The sequence below is a fragment of the Hoplias malabaricus genome, chromosome 1, assembly GCF_029633855.1.
Source record: "Hoplias malabaricus isolate fHopMal1 chromosome 1, fHopMal1.hap1, whole genome shotgun sequence".
NCBI lineage: Eukaryota > Metazoa > Chordata > Actinopteri > Characiformes > Erythrinidae > Hoplias > Hoplias malabaricus.
This window is the reverse complement of record NC_089800.1, coordinates 41,500,580-41,514,322: the sequence shown is the minus strand read 5'-3', so window position 1 is coordinate 41,514,322 and position 13,743 is coordinate 41,500,580. Positions and strand designations below refer to the sequence as shown.

At 40.4% G+C, this 13,743-nt stretch overlaps 1 protein-coding gene across 3 annotated transcripts in view; it reads right to left on the bottom strand.

The window, feature by feature from the left end:
• Positions 1 to 3,701: 3,701 nt before the first annotated feature.
• The window catches only part of ubash3bb (ubiquitin associated and SH3 domain containing Bb), a 34,984-nt gene continuing 24,942 nt past the window's right edge, over positions 3,702 to 13,743 (bottom strand). For 2 of the 3 annotated variants that reach the window (XM_066662631.1, XM_066662622.1), the window contains 10 exons: positions 12,498 to 12,667; positions 11,862 to 12,070; positions 11,048 to 11,192; positions 10,153 to 10,273; positions 8,636 to 8,758; positions 8,449 to 8,541; positions 7,412 to 7,556; positions 5,864 to 5,970; positions 5,616 to 5,725; positions 3,702 to 5,047 (listed from right to left, as the gene is read on the bottom strand). In XM_066662631.1, the coding sequence (XP_066518728.1) occupies positions 4,913 to 5,047; positions 5,616 to 5,725; positions 5,864 to 5,970; positions 7,412 to 7,556; positions 8,449 to 8,541; positions 8,636 to 8,758; positions 10,153 to 10,273; positions 11,048 to 11,192; positions 11,862 to 12,070; positions 12,498 to 12,667 (1,358 nt within the window). In that variant the 3' untranslated portion in view covers positions 3,702 to 4,912. Of the gene's footprint in view, positions 5,048 to 5,615; positions 5,726 to 5,863; positions 6,146 to 7,411; positions 7,557 to 8,448; positions 8,542 to 8,635; positions 8,759 to 10,152; positions 10,274 to 11,047; positions 11,193 to 11,861; positions 12,071 to 12,497; positions 12,668 to 13,743 lie in introns of those variants that run through there. The other variant, XR_010801749.1, reaches the window with a different exon arrangement.

Here is a 13,743-nt window from a genome sequence, read left to right as displayed (position 1 = left end):
CTTGATTCTAATAGAAGTGTCATTATCATTATCTGTAACCGCTTATCCAGTTCAGGGTCGCGGTGGGTCCGGAGCCTACCTGGAATCATTGGGCGCAAGGCGGGAATACACCCTGGAAGGGGCAATAGAAATGTCCAAGAGCGCAAATGTCATAAAATTTTAAGCTGAGATTTAAAGTCAGTGATGAGCAGAGATGGAGAGATTGAGGCAAAGTGTTCTGAAGACTGGGAGCAGCTGCACTAAAGGATCTGCCACCCATGGTTGAGTGTCTGGTATAAGGGACAGTAAGAAGTCCTGTACTAGTAGATCTAAGTGTGTGAGAGAGACAGCAAGGGAGAATCTGATATTTTATCCGAGAAATGACAGGGAGCCAATGCAGTTCCTGGAGGACAGGTGTAATATGTGAAGTGCGCTTGGTAGATGTACGAACTCTAGCTGCAGAGTTTTTGATGTACTGTAGACAGTTAATTAATTTGACAGAAAGGCCATAGAAAAGGGAGTTACAGTAATCGAAGAAATAAGAGAAATTAAAAAGAAAATAAACCAACATTTTAGAGTCAGTATCACTAGGCATGTGGAGTCATCGTGCAAAGTTACCCAAATGGAAAAATGCAGTGTTAGTGACAGACTTGATATGAGACTCAAAGGTGAGTGTGGAATCTACAAGACAGCTAAGGTTTTTAACAGTCTGGACTGGCTTGATAGCTGCACCATCAATGTCAACAGAGAAACATGAAACATGGGAAAGTGGTGATTTGGCCTAATAAAACTTCTGTTTTATCAGTTATATTGTTTTATAGTTAGTGTGCAGCCATATTTTTAAATCAACAATAAATAAATATAAATAAATGTAAGAAAACAGAAATGAATAAATCAATAAATAATCAAATTAATACAATAAAAACAAAAACAATAATATATATATATATAGCCATCCATCCATTTTCCACAGCTTATCCGGGTCCGGGTCACGAGGGAAGCAGTCAGAGTAAAGAAACCCAGACCTCCCTCTCCCCAGCCACTGCTTCCAGCTGCTCCAGGGGTATGTAGTCTCTCCAGCGTGTTCTTGGTCTGCCTCGGGGCCTCCTCCTCGTTAGACATGCCCGGAACACCTCACCAGGAAGGCGTCCAGGAGGCATCCAAACCAGATGCCCGAACCACCTCAACTGGCTCCTCTCGACATGGAGGAGCAGCGGCTCCACTCCGAGTCTCTCCCGGATGTCCAGGCTCCTGACCCTGTCTTTAAGGGAGAGTCCAGACACCCTGCAGACGAAAGCCATCTCAGCCTCTTGTACCTGCAATCTCGTTCTTTCAGTCACTACCCAAGGCTCATGACCATAGGTGAGGGTTGGGATGTAGATTGAACTATAAATCGAGAGCTTTGTTTTTTGGCTCAGCTCTCTCTTCACCACAATGGACCGGTACAGAGCCCGCATTACTGCTGACGCTGCACTGATCCGCCTGTCAATCTCTCGCTCCATCTTTCCCTCACTCATGAACAAGACCCCAAGGTATTTAAACTCCACTTGAGGCAGGATCTCACTTCCAACCTGGAAAGAGCACTCCACCCATTTTCGACTGAGTACCATGGACTCGGAGTTGGAGGTGCTGATCCTCATCCCTACCGCTTCACACTTGGCCGCAAACTGGTCCAGCAAGAGCTGGAGGTCCCGGCTCGATGAAGCCAACAAGACCACATCATCTGCAAAAAGCAGACCGGACACCACTTGGCTACACAGAGAAATTCTGTCCATAAAAAATATGAACAGAACCGGTGTCAACGCGCAGCCCTGACATAGTCCAACTCTAACTGGAAACCTGTCAGAATTACTGCCAACCATACAAACCAGACTCCTGCTCTGTTTATACATGGACTGGATGGCTCGTAGCAAAGAGCCCAGTACCCCATACTCCCAGAGCACCCCCCACAGAATATCCCAAGGGACACGGTCAAATGCCTTCTCCAGATCCACAAAACACATGTAGACTGGTTGAGCAAACTCCCATGCAGGATCCTAGCGAGGGTAAGGAGCTGGTCCTGTGTTCCATGACTGGGGCGGAAACTGCATTGCTCCTCCTGGATCCGAGGTTCAACTATCAGTCGGACTCTCTTCTCCAGTACCCCCGCATAGACCTTACCGGGGAGGCTGATGAGTGTGATCCCCCTATAGTTGGAACACACACTCCAGTCTCCCTTCTTAAAAAGGGGATCCACCACCCCAGTCTGCCAGTCCAGAGGCACTGCTCCCAATGCCCACGTGATGTTGCAAAGACGTGTACGTTGAAATTATTCATTCATTATCTGTAACCGCTTATCCAGTTCAGGGTCAAGGTGAGTCCAGAGCCTACCTGGAATCATTGGGCGCGAGGTGGGAATACACCCTGGAGGGGACGCCAGTCCTTCGCAGGGTAACACACATACACTCACACCTATGGACACTTTTGAGTCGCCAATCCACCTACCAACGTGTGTTTTTGGACTGTGGGAGGAAACCGGAGCAACCAAAGGATACCCACACGGACACAGGGAGAACACACCAAACTCCTCACAGACAGTCACCTGGAGTGGGAATCGAACCCACAACCTCCAAGTCCCTATACTTTCTTAGAATATGGATTTATTTTCTCAAGATATTAATGGAGTAAATCAAAAATAATTCCTTAGTTTTAAAAATGCTGACCTAGTAAAAATTACTGAATTAACTCAACATCTAAAATAGGAGTGACACGGTGGTACCTGTTAGTGCCACTTCTCCACAGCTCCAGGAACCCGGGTTTGATCCTTCCCTTGGGTCACAACTCTGAGCTCCACTACTCTGCATACTTTGTTAGCCCCTTTACCGTTCTTTAATGGTCAGGACTTGCAAGACCACCACAGAGCAGGTATGATTTGGGTGGTGAAACATTCTCAGTGCTGTGGTGACACTAAGACTGGTGTGTTGTATGTAAGCGGTGGTGGTGTTTTAGGGTGTGTTGCGCTGCAGTGTTGCTGGAGTTTTTTAACACACACACCTATTGACACTTTTGATTTGCCTACCATGTTGATCCATCTTGTAGTAAAGTCAGAGAAATCTAATGCACATTTTGTGTTGGTGGTTGTCTAGTCCTTCAACAGTGCTCACATGATGCTGTTGGCAGGATATTTTGGTTGGTGGACTATTCTCAGTCCAACACTGATGCTGAGGGGTTTAAATACTCCAGCAGCACTGCTGGGTCTGATCCACTTGGGGTGCTGACAAAGTGCATCACTAGAGCCAATTGTATTTTGTATTGCTGAGAACTACAAGGCACCCCACACAAATTCACTATAGGACTTATGCTTCCCATAATGCAACAGCACTTTTTCAGAAGCTTGAGCTGCTAACACTTTCAGTCAAAGCCAGCTTTATGGGCTTTGTATATGCTCAATAAAGGGGCATTGATTACACAAGCTCAAAAATTAAGTAGATTTGTATTGTTTGTTTATTTCTTGAAGATGCATCCTTGAGTATGTGAAAGGTGATATGTATGTGTAACATATATAACATAAGTGCACCCGGGACACAGGGAGAAGACACCAAACTCCTCACAGACAGTCACCCGGAGCAGGGCTCGAACCCCCCACAACCCCAGGGCCCTGCACTACCTGTAGCACCACCAATTATCATTATTATTATTATTATTATTATTATTATTATTTATTTATTATTATTGTTGTTGTTGTTATTGTTATTATTACAAAAAGTCACACAAAAAAATGAATGTGATAAAAAATTTTTGTGTTAATTTGTTATTAATTTTGCATCCATGGCAGAGTAATATCAACTATAGTTTTAAATAAATTCATCTTTAACAGGCTTTTTTACTCTATGACCTTTTGTCCCCCTATGGCTGATTGGGAAAGATCACAAGGGCTGTGCCCCTGTTAATACAGTGTATGCCCTAGTAAAACAAATAGTCTAGAACACCCCTGGTCTTGACCATTAAAACACTGTGTGAAAGGAGGCAAAGAAACATGCAGATTAACAGATGGACTACGTTCAGTAATTGTAGAACTACAAAGTGCTACTATATGGTCAGTGGAGCTGAGAGAAAAGACAGTGAGTGCAGAAACAAGGAGGTGGTGTTAATTTTATAGCTGATGGGCATGTGTATATACACATACATACACAAATACACACACACTTCTTCATGGACTCTGTCCATGGCCATGTCCTGATAACTTTCAAATAGGCCTTCAGAGGAAAATATGCCATATTTTAGTCACTGAGACTTTTTAAAATGTCAAGTTGTCCAGTCACCTGCTGCCACCTTCTTTTGTCACTCTGTCATACGTTCTTAAAAAACTATGTCTTTCAGACTTTAAAGGGAGTAAAGTGTCTTTATTTGCTAACAGGTGTTCTGAGTAAATATTAAAGCTGTGTCTTAAGACAATATAATAGTCCAACAAAGTTAATAATCATGGCTACTGGACGTACATCAGCTGCTATGTAGATTACAGATATTACCCTGCCAACATTGTTTTCAAGAGTAGATGAAGGGACAAACTGCACTAAACTGATTTATGTTACTATTTGTGTTATTCACCAACTTATTCATGGTGATTGTGCTATTAGATCTGTGCTTCACCCGTTACAAGTGATTGCCAATGCCCTGAGTTTACCCTGCAGTGTGGTTCCATCAGCTCAACCACGTCACTCATCGAAGAGTTCAATCCATCAAAACACTGTCCTCGTTCCGCATGTAAACATAAAATCCCACATAAAAAAAAAAACAGTTAAAAAGTCCACCATCAGTGTTCAAGCCCATTAACTCAAAGGTGGTGGGGACAGCTTGGGTCCATTTTGCAGAATGGCCAACACATGAGCTGTGTGCCTCCAGTGCGAACAAGATGGCCGCCACCCAGAGCCACTGACGGCCAGCGCAGTGAGGGTCATTCCTGCTGTAGGGTCTCTCTCCAGCTGAAGCTGTGGTTGGGTCCATGTGTGAGGGGTAGTATCGGAGGGTCCACCAGCTGCCACACACCTGAGTCCTGCTCCTCACACGCACACACTCCGACGTATGGAATCTGGAAGGTAAGACATTTATTCATACATCATACATATATTAATGTAATATAACCAGAGGTATGCAGTAAAGTATGGAAGTATGGAAGGTAGTGGAAGGATGGATAAAAGAAAGGAAGGAGAGAAGAAAGGATTTAGAGAAAATTAATAAATCCTAGAAATGAAAGACAGAGAAGACATCCCAAAAAGACAAACATGAAAGAAAGAATGGTGAAATAAAGAAAGGGTGAAATAAAGAAATAAAACCCTCACAATAAAAAAGTACAGAAAGAAAGAAAAGGAAAATAGAGAAAAGAAAGCAGAAGGAACAGAACTAAATGAGAAAAAGCAAGAAATAATGAATAAGAGGAATAAATTATAAAAAGAACAAAGCAAATGGTAAAAAGGATAATAGAGAACAAAGGCACAATATTTAAAGTATTGAAAATGAAGTAAACAATCAAAAAAAGTAAAGATATTAATTCAAACTGAAAGCAAGACAAAAAGTACTATAACTAAAAGAACTGATAGAAAGAAACAAAGAAAGAGAGAAAGTAATAGAGAATGAAAAAAGACAAAGAACCAACCCACCTTCCTAACTACTTGGACAAACTCCTTGGAGTTGCGTGGGGTTTGGCCCCGGAGCTGTCGAGTGCAGGCCTCCAGAGAAGATGCATGTCCCACCATTAGTATGTTCCCTTCTAAACCAGAGAAAACACTCTCAGTACTTATACCTGAGATTTACTATAACTCTTCTTTAAAGGAGATTATCTAGAACCCATCTTAAAGGAAATTAGTTAGAATTATTCTGTAAAACAGGTTTATATTTGGGTCCTCACCTTTATTCTTACAGTCTGCCAGGATGTCTTTGGTCACTTTGTAGCTGCGGCTCATGTAGGCATCATATGACTCAGACACATTTAATTTACTAATGGCTATATGAGGTCTGTGAAGTAGAAAATAAGTCATGTCATTATTGTGGTGAATGTAGGGCACAAACATAGAAACATATGTGAAATGTATCCAAATAATATCAAACCAATAGGCTCTCCACAAACCTGTAAAATCAGTGACCAAAGAAACAGCAGCAAGACTGATAACTGTTAAACAGCAGTTCATTTCTGTAAACGGAATTACAGTGAAAATCTTTGTTCACTCAGTTTAGTCAGAATGAACTCACATCTGCTAGAACTCTCTAGATCAAATGGTGCTAGGTTATGTTACTGAAAGCTGTTATTGTAATCCTTTTTTTTTTTAGATTGTTTCATCACATTTACATTCATCACGGTAATCACAGACATGGTAGGTCTGGTCTGTATCATACTGCATCTGTATGACTGTGTATATAAATTTTAGAGATAGAGTTTCCATGTGATATTTCTAAGGAGAGTTTACCCTGTGACAAATAATTTTCCTGGTGGCACGGTGGCGCAGCACGCAGTGTCACAGTCTCACAGCTCCAGGGACCTGGAGGTTGTTGGTTTAAGTCCTGCTCCTGGGGACTGTCAGTGAGAAGTTTGGTGTGTTCTTCCTGTGTGTTTCCTCTGGGTGCTCCAGTTTCCTCCCGACTCAAAAGTGTCCGTGTGTGTTGCCCTGTGAAAGACTCGCGCCTCCTTCCAGGGTGTGTTCCTGCCTTGCGCACATCTACTTTCTACATTCATTGGCTAAAAGTAATACAATTATTTTACTGTTTTTAAAGATCATTAGTAAATCATACTGATTTTTGGCAATAGAAATTATTCCTGTAATGACACCTCACTGCAAACAACTGCTGTAGCATAAGTTCTGGTTTATTGATAAAAACACGTTGTGTTTGACAGGTATCCATTTTCAAAGTCATGTTGAAACTTATGAACTTTGGTGTTTCTGACTTCCTCATACCCTACTGATAATGGCATTCTGTTTATTTAATATTTTCCATCAGAAATGTTATGTGAACCATTAGGTTTTCCATTCAGTATCTCTGTATCTCTTTTTTCTCTCTGAAAAATTGCTGAAAAAAGTGTCAGCATTCTTTTTAAAGCATTCTCCCCTCCTCATTCCAGGTATAGTCAAGGCTGTGTTGATTGTCTCTGGTGATTTTTTTTGTGTGTGTGTTACAAGGGATATGAGGGATTTTTTGTTCACATGACACAAAAATTTTTAACAAACCCCTTTAACAAATTTTAACAAAAATTTTTTAAACCCCTTTTTTGCAAAGATTTAAAAAATGTTATTTTATTAGGCCATAAATTACATTAAAATTATTTTTGTTGTTGTTAATTCACAGGATGAACAACTATTTCTGTATTTCTGAATTAAAAACAAAAAAGAAAAAGCACAGAAAACTGACTTCAAGTGTAAGAAGGCAACATTAAATATAATGTGCTGTGTTTGGCTGTGTGTACCTGTATGTTGTGTCGACACTTAGGTTGGCTGCAGCGAGGTCTGTGGGAGGTATCCATGCAGGTAGAGAGGATCCAGACACCCATTTGGTCCATTCAAACAAACCTGGCTCCACTCGTATCCTCAACTTCCCTTCCAGCTGCATACCTGCCATAAGAGCAAGATTCGTGAACAGATGTGTGTGTAGTCATAGAACAGCTTTGTTACTACAGGCTTATAAGGAAACAAAGGGGAATTTCCATTTTGTGCCATTTTGTGTAAATGTTACCCTAACAATGAGAAGCACATGAGAGTCCAGCCAGAGTGTGACAATAGCATGTTAGCTAAATCGTCAGTCAATACACTTGTAACGTTAATTACTCTCGAATGATGGCAGGCTCAGAAACGCTCTTCAGATTTACTTATTGAAGAGCTGAGAGGAAGCCATTATTTCCTGCAATATTCTGCAATCATTTCAGCTGAAAGCCAGTCCCAGTGGCAATGACATGAGAGCTCTAAATGAAAGTGCATAGTTAACACTGGTAGGAGAAAGTAGTGCTTGAGGAGTTTAAAGTGGAAGCAAAGGAGTTTCATAACACAGCAGTTATTTATGGTTTTGAGTAATTTAATGGTGGATTATTGGGCTTGCGGATAACATACATTAAGACAGAATGTTCAATACATTACTAATTGGAAATATAATCAGATAGATTTTTCAGCTAAACAGAAATGTAATCCTAGCCAGCTTCAATTTTTTACACTATTCTGACTGCAGTGTATAAATGAACGTTTTATATTCTGAATAGTCATTGGTTTAATAACGTATGATCAGGCTAAATGTAAATATCATGGATCAGGCAGATGCTTGTAAAATGATGCAGGTAAAAGGGTGCAGGAGACTGATTTACTGTGCTACAATTAGTAGCCAACAAATCCACCAATGGCAGGTGTTTCTGATAAAATGGCCAATGAAAGTACCTGTATATATTAATGTAATCTCTGCTTCATTACAGTAGTGAAAGCCTCCAGGTAGTAACACCAACATTTAAAATGTACATACCTTTGAGAATCTCATGGGCGGTCTGGACACAGCGAAGGCTGGGTGAAGAGTACACAAAGTCGATGGATGTATTACTCTCCAGTAACGCCTCACCTGTAACACATAGCCAAACACTTCCCTACTGAATCTGTTCTTAGATGATGAGCGTAGTCCGTAAGACAGTGAGTGTTCAAAAAATGGCACATACCCACTGTCCTGGACTGTGTGGCTCCAAATACAGTGATGGGAGCATCCATGTCATAATCTCTGTGCCCTCCACCCCATGCAGGCAGGAAAGGAGGCATGTTCAGATTACTCCGCACATATCTGCCTATAGAAAGATGGGAATATAAAAACAATGACAAATAAAAACCATGTTCTTTATTTTCATTTTAAGGTAAGATACACTCATGTTTTAGCCTGGCTTAGAGGATAAGATTGAGTTTACTAAACATAGCACAAAAAGTAAGGAGATTAGTTTTGGTAGATTATTTCTTTGTTGTAACAATGCTTCTTGGCAATAAATCTGATACCTTTGGAAAGCCTGTTAATTTCCCTTTTAAATGGTGCCACATTTGTAAGGAACATTTGTAAGGCATTTGTGGGATGAGCAGTAGAGCTGAGTATGTGGGTTGTGGCCATGTGTGATGGTGTGGGGCGGCATCTCCCTCACTGGAAAAATAAGGCTTATCATCATGGGAGGCAATTTCAATGCAGAGAGATATCGAGATGAAATTCTGCAACCAGTGGCAATCCCATATCTCCACAGTTTGAGATCAAACTCTATCCTCTAAGATGAAAACACTCACCCACACAGAGCGGGTTTTGTCAGAGACATCCCACAGCAGTGTGTGACCATGCTGGTGACCAGCATGAGCCAGAGGTGCCAGGCTGTTCTGTTGTGGCTGTGTATGGTTCTTCCACAAACTACTGAAGCTCCTGTTTGTTAAATGAATAAATTATTCAATTGCCAATATGTCTTGTTTCTTCAAACTTCTATCATTCAGTCCACCAAACACCAAATGAGTCAATGTCAGAATAATCTGTTTGGCATTGGCAGAGAGGATTTGGCAAATTTTTCATGGGCGTAACCTACATACTCAGCTCTACTACTCATCCCTTAATTGCATGTTACTTACAAATAAGGCACAATTTAAAAGGAAAATTAACAGGCTTTCCAACTTTATAAGATTTATTGCCAAGAAGCATTGTTACAACAAATAAATCAAACATTTTCAACAGTGCTGTCTCTGAGCTGTGATGAGACCAAAATCCTTACTGAAATTTTTCATATTTTTATATCTTTGCTGTAATAAGAAGTTTGAAATTGTTCTATAATTTGAAAGTTCACAGGGGCCATGATTAGATCAAAGGTTCAATCACAAATAGTTTATTATGTTTAAAAATGCTTGGTTATTTCAGTTAAGGTTTCCTTGAGTAATTCTGTACAAATGGTGACAATTTTTAACCTGCCAAACCAGATCTAATGAATCATTTAATAGTTGCAATATTTAATTTTCTAGAACAGTTTTTGCAAAGGTTCTATGCACCTCTTTTCATATAAAATATCAATATGTAATTTTGCCTGAGCTCTTCAAATATGCGTACAGATCTATGATATATGTATGGCACATGTATGAAACCACATTCTAATATTATATTTTGTGTATGTGCATGATATAAGGGTTTTCATGCCACCTGGGAACTGGCTGATTGGCTGGTTACCTTTGGCATCAGAGCACTGCGAGAGCCAGTGTTTCCCAAACACCACATCCATCCTCTCTCCATGCCGGCACACAAAAAGTGTCCTCTTAAGAGGCCGACAGTGACTGTTGAGTCTGAGGACCTGCATCAGCAACAAATCTATATTTAATAAAACTGTATTTTCCTACAGTGTCTCAATGTAAAAGAGGCAAACACAGATTTTCCATAAGCACTACACATTTAAGTTCTTTGGAGAATTCACTTACGGGTTATAAAAAACTATTCACTGATCAACCACAACATTAAATCCACAGCAACAAAATGTGAGCAACTCCAACAAGGGCCACATTCTGATGGTTTAATGCTTGGGTAACAGCATCTCCAAAAGTGGCAGGTCTTGCGGAATGTTCCCAATTAGTGTCTACAAAAGGGGTCCAAGAAGGACAACTGATGAACTGGCACCCAAGGTTTCCTGACGCATGTGGCGAGTGAAGACTAGCCCATCTGGTCTGATGCCACAGAGGAGCTACTCTAGCACAAATTGCTGAAAAAGTTAAAGCTGTTTCTGGTAGGATGGATTTACTTAAGAAAATGTTTGGGAACCACTACTCTATCATCACAAAGGTATTGGACCTACACTCCATGGAACTCTGAAGCACAGTGCAGTAGGAGGCTTTACTTCTCTAGGCCACACTTGCACATTTCATGTGCATGGTTGAGTTTAGGTTCATGTGCAGCTGGTTCAGAACATATTTGTCTATTACCAATGTTTTTGTGGAGATTTTTACAAACTGTGAGCACAGTGCAACATTATTAATAATGTGATATTGATGGTGATTTCATGGAATTACAAGCTAATAATAACAAGGTGTAACTAAGTGTAATATACACCATACAGACTGCATTATATATACACCTGCATAGGTTGGCAGACCACACTGAGAATGGAAGAATCCCCTGGTCTGGAGTTATCCAGGCACTGAATGCTGAGCAGCCCGTCCAGTGTTCTGCTCTCTTTGTTGCTTTTTTCTGAAGGTGAGGAACTGAAGAACGAGTGTGACCTGTGAATGATGAATCAGAGAACACAGCCTTCACATATGATAATAATCCAGCTACAGCCAAAAGCTTTTATAACTTAAACAAGCTCTTTGTTTATTTATGCCTTTTTGAAACTTCCTCTCAGTTTTGTTTAAGTACAATAAGGTACCATTTGCCATGCACATCCTACTTCTGATATAGTTAATATTATCCCCATTTTAACTAATAACAATGCTTTTACTGTGAGCTGTAAGCATCATGACCAATCACAGGTGAAATTGAATGTTTAGACCTTGAGTTTTTCAGGCAAGGAATAAATTGGGCCAAATATGAACATGATGGATATTTTAAATGCTGTGTATGTGTATTACAGTGAAACTTTAATTTAATGCTTGATTTAATGTTGATAGAGAACTATTTTGCCCTACAGCACCCACTTTCCACCTTGAACAGACAAATAAAAAAATGAATACAAAAAGATCATCATAAACAATGTTTCATGCATCAGCGCATATATGTGCAATAATTTTTTAAAATAAATATGATGGTCGTTAATTACATTTAAAGCAAAAATAATAGTCAATAATCACTTCAATTGGATGAGTTTTATCATGATGAGACTTTTTTGAATTTCTTTTTTACAATTATGCAGTAATATTCCTCTTTAAATATAAAAAAAATCTAAGCCTCACGCATGGAAGACCCAGGTGTCACATTCATCGGCTCGGCTAACGTAATTTTCAGGCAACAGTCCCGAAATCCCTGTGCTCAGAGAGGTGCCATAGACCCAGCCCTCGCTGGTGCTCATCTGCTCCACTGGAGATGTGAAGATAAAATCCCCTGGGACCAGCTCCAGCTCATCCTCATTCTGAGGACCATAAGGGTACATCACCCTCAGAGTCTGGACATAAAATAGAGAGAGCAGACAGATAGATTAGGCCTTGTCAGAGAGACTGTTTATACCTGGTCATTTTGTATCACATTGGACAACAAAAACCCGCCAAATACATTACACAACGCACATCATCCTTGATCTCAATGAGGCATGTGGTCTCCAAATGATAGTAGGAGCTGATTGGCAGTCAGATTTAAAAGTGACTACACAGAGATGCTTTTGGTGTAACTTCAGTGTGGTTAAAATCAGGATGAAATCCACATATTAGTCTCATGAAAAGACCAGGTGAAAACAGGCTCTCACTTCTGATGTCTGGTGTGCGAAGCTAGCCCAGACTGAGTAGACACCATTATATCATTGCTGGTGAGAACACTATTTGACATTCAGAAACTACAACACAATGAGATGATAAGCCATCAGATAAAACGCCTACCTCATGATTAGCAAACCTAATGTCCCTCGAGAAAAGAACAGCGAGCCAGTCACAGCCGAGCTTGACCTCAATTCCTCTTGCCAGCTTTTCCAAAGAGGCCAGATGACTGCTTGGAAAGTGGTAGGCTAGAGTCACATGCAGCTGCTTCTTATGAGGCTCCACATGGACATCTGTGAAAAAAACAAAGAGTTTGATTATGTAGATTCTCATAGTGTATAATTTTTTGTCACCTGCAAAATATGCAAAACAAACAAAAATTTCAAGATAGGTTTCAAGATCACCATTACTGTCTTTAGAGATATACTTTTGCCCAGTTGTATTGACAACAATATTTCTTTGTGTCAGAAACTACAAAAGCAAGCACCTTATATGTTAAAGATTGTAGTCTATTAATAAGACCCCTTATAATTATTTAACTTTAAGGTGCAACCATTTGAACTGATGTTCAGTTCTTTATATGCTCTTCATATAACCTCCATAGAAAAGCATACATTGAAACGGAATACCCTGGAACACCAGGACATTTTTTTAAGTCACCAGGCCCAATGCCAAAGTGTGTAAGTGTGTGTTGTGCTGGTATAAGTGGATCAAACACAGCATTGCTGCTGGAGTTTTTAAACCCTGTATCCACTCACTATCCACCCTCTTAATCATACCTACCTTGTTGATCCAACTTGTAGATGTAAATCAGAGAGAGTGGCTCATATGTTGCTGCACAGTTTGTGTTGGTCATCCTCTAGTCCTTCATCAGTGGACACAGGACACCACCTACAGGACGCTGTCAGCTGGATATTTTTGTTTGGTGGACTATTCTCAGTCCAGCAGTGACACTGAGGGCTTTAAAAACTCCAGCAGCACTGCTGTGTCTGATCCACTCTGAACAGCACAATACACACTGCAGCACTGAGAATGATCCACCTCACCAACCATACCTGCTCTGTGGTGGTCCTGTGGGTGGTCCATTGAAGAACAGGGAGAAAGGGAGCAAGCAATGTATACAGAGCAAAAAATGGACTGACTCCAGTCTATAATTGTAGAACTACAAAGAGCTCCTAAGGACAATGGAGCTGGGAGAATGAACAGTGAGTGTTGAAACAAGGAGGAAGTCATAATGTTATGGATGATTGGTGTATGTGTTAAACAGGTATGAACCCCTTAGCATAAGCTTACAATAAGCAGTCATGTAGCTCCAGTAAAAAAAAAAAAAAAAAAAAAAAAAAAAAAAAAACTAAAGCAAACATCAGTC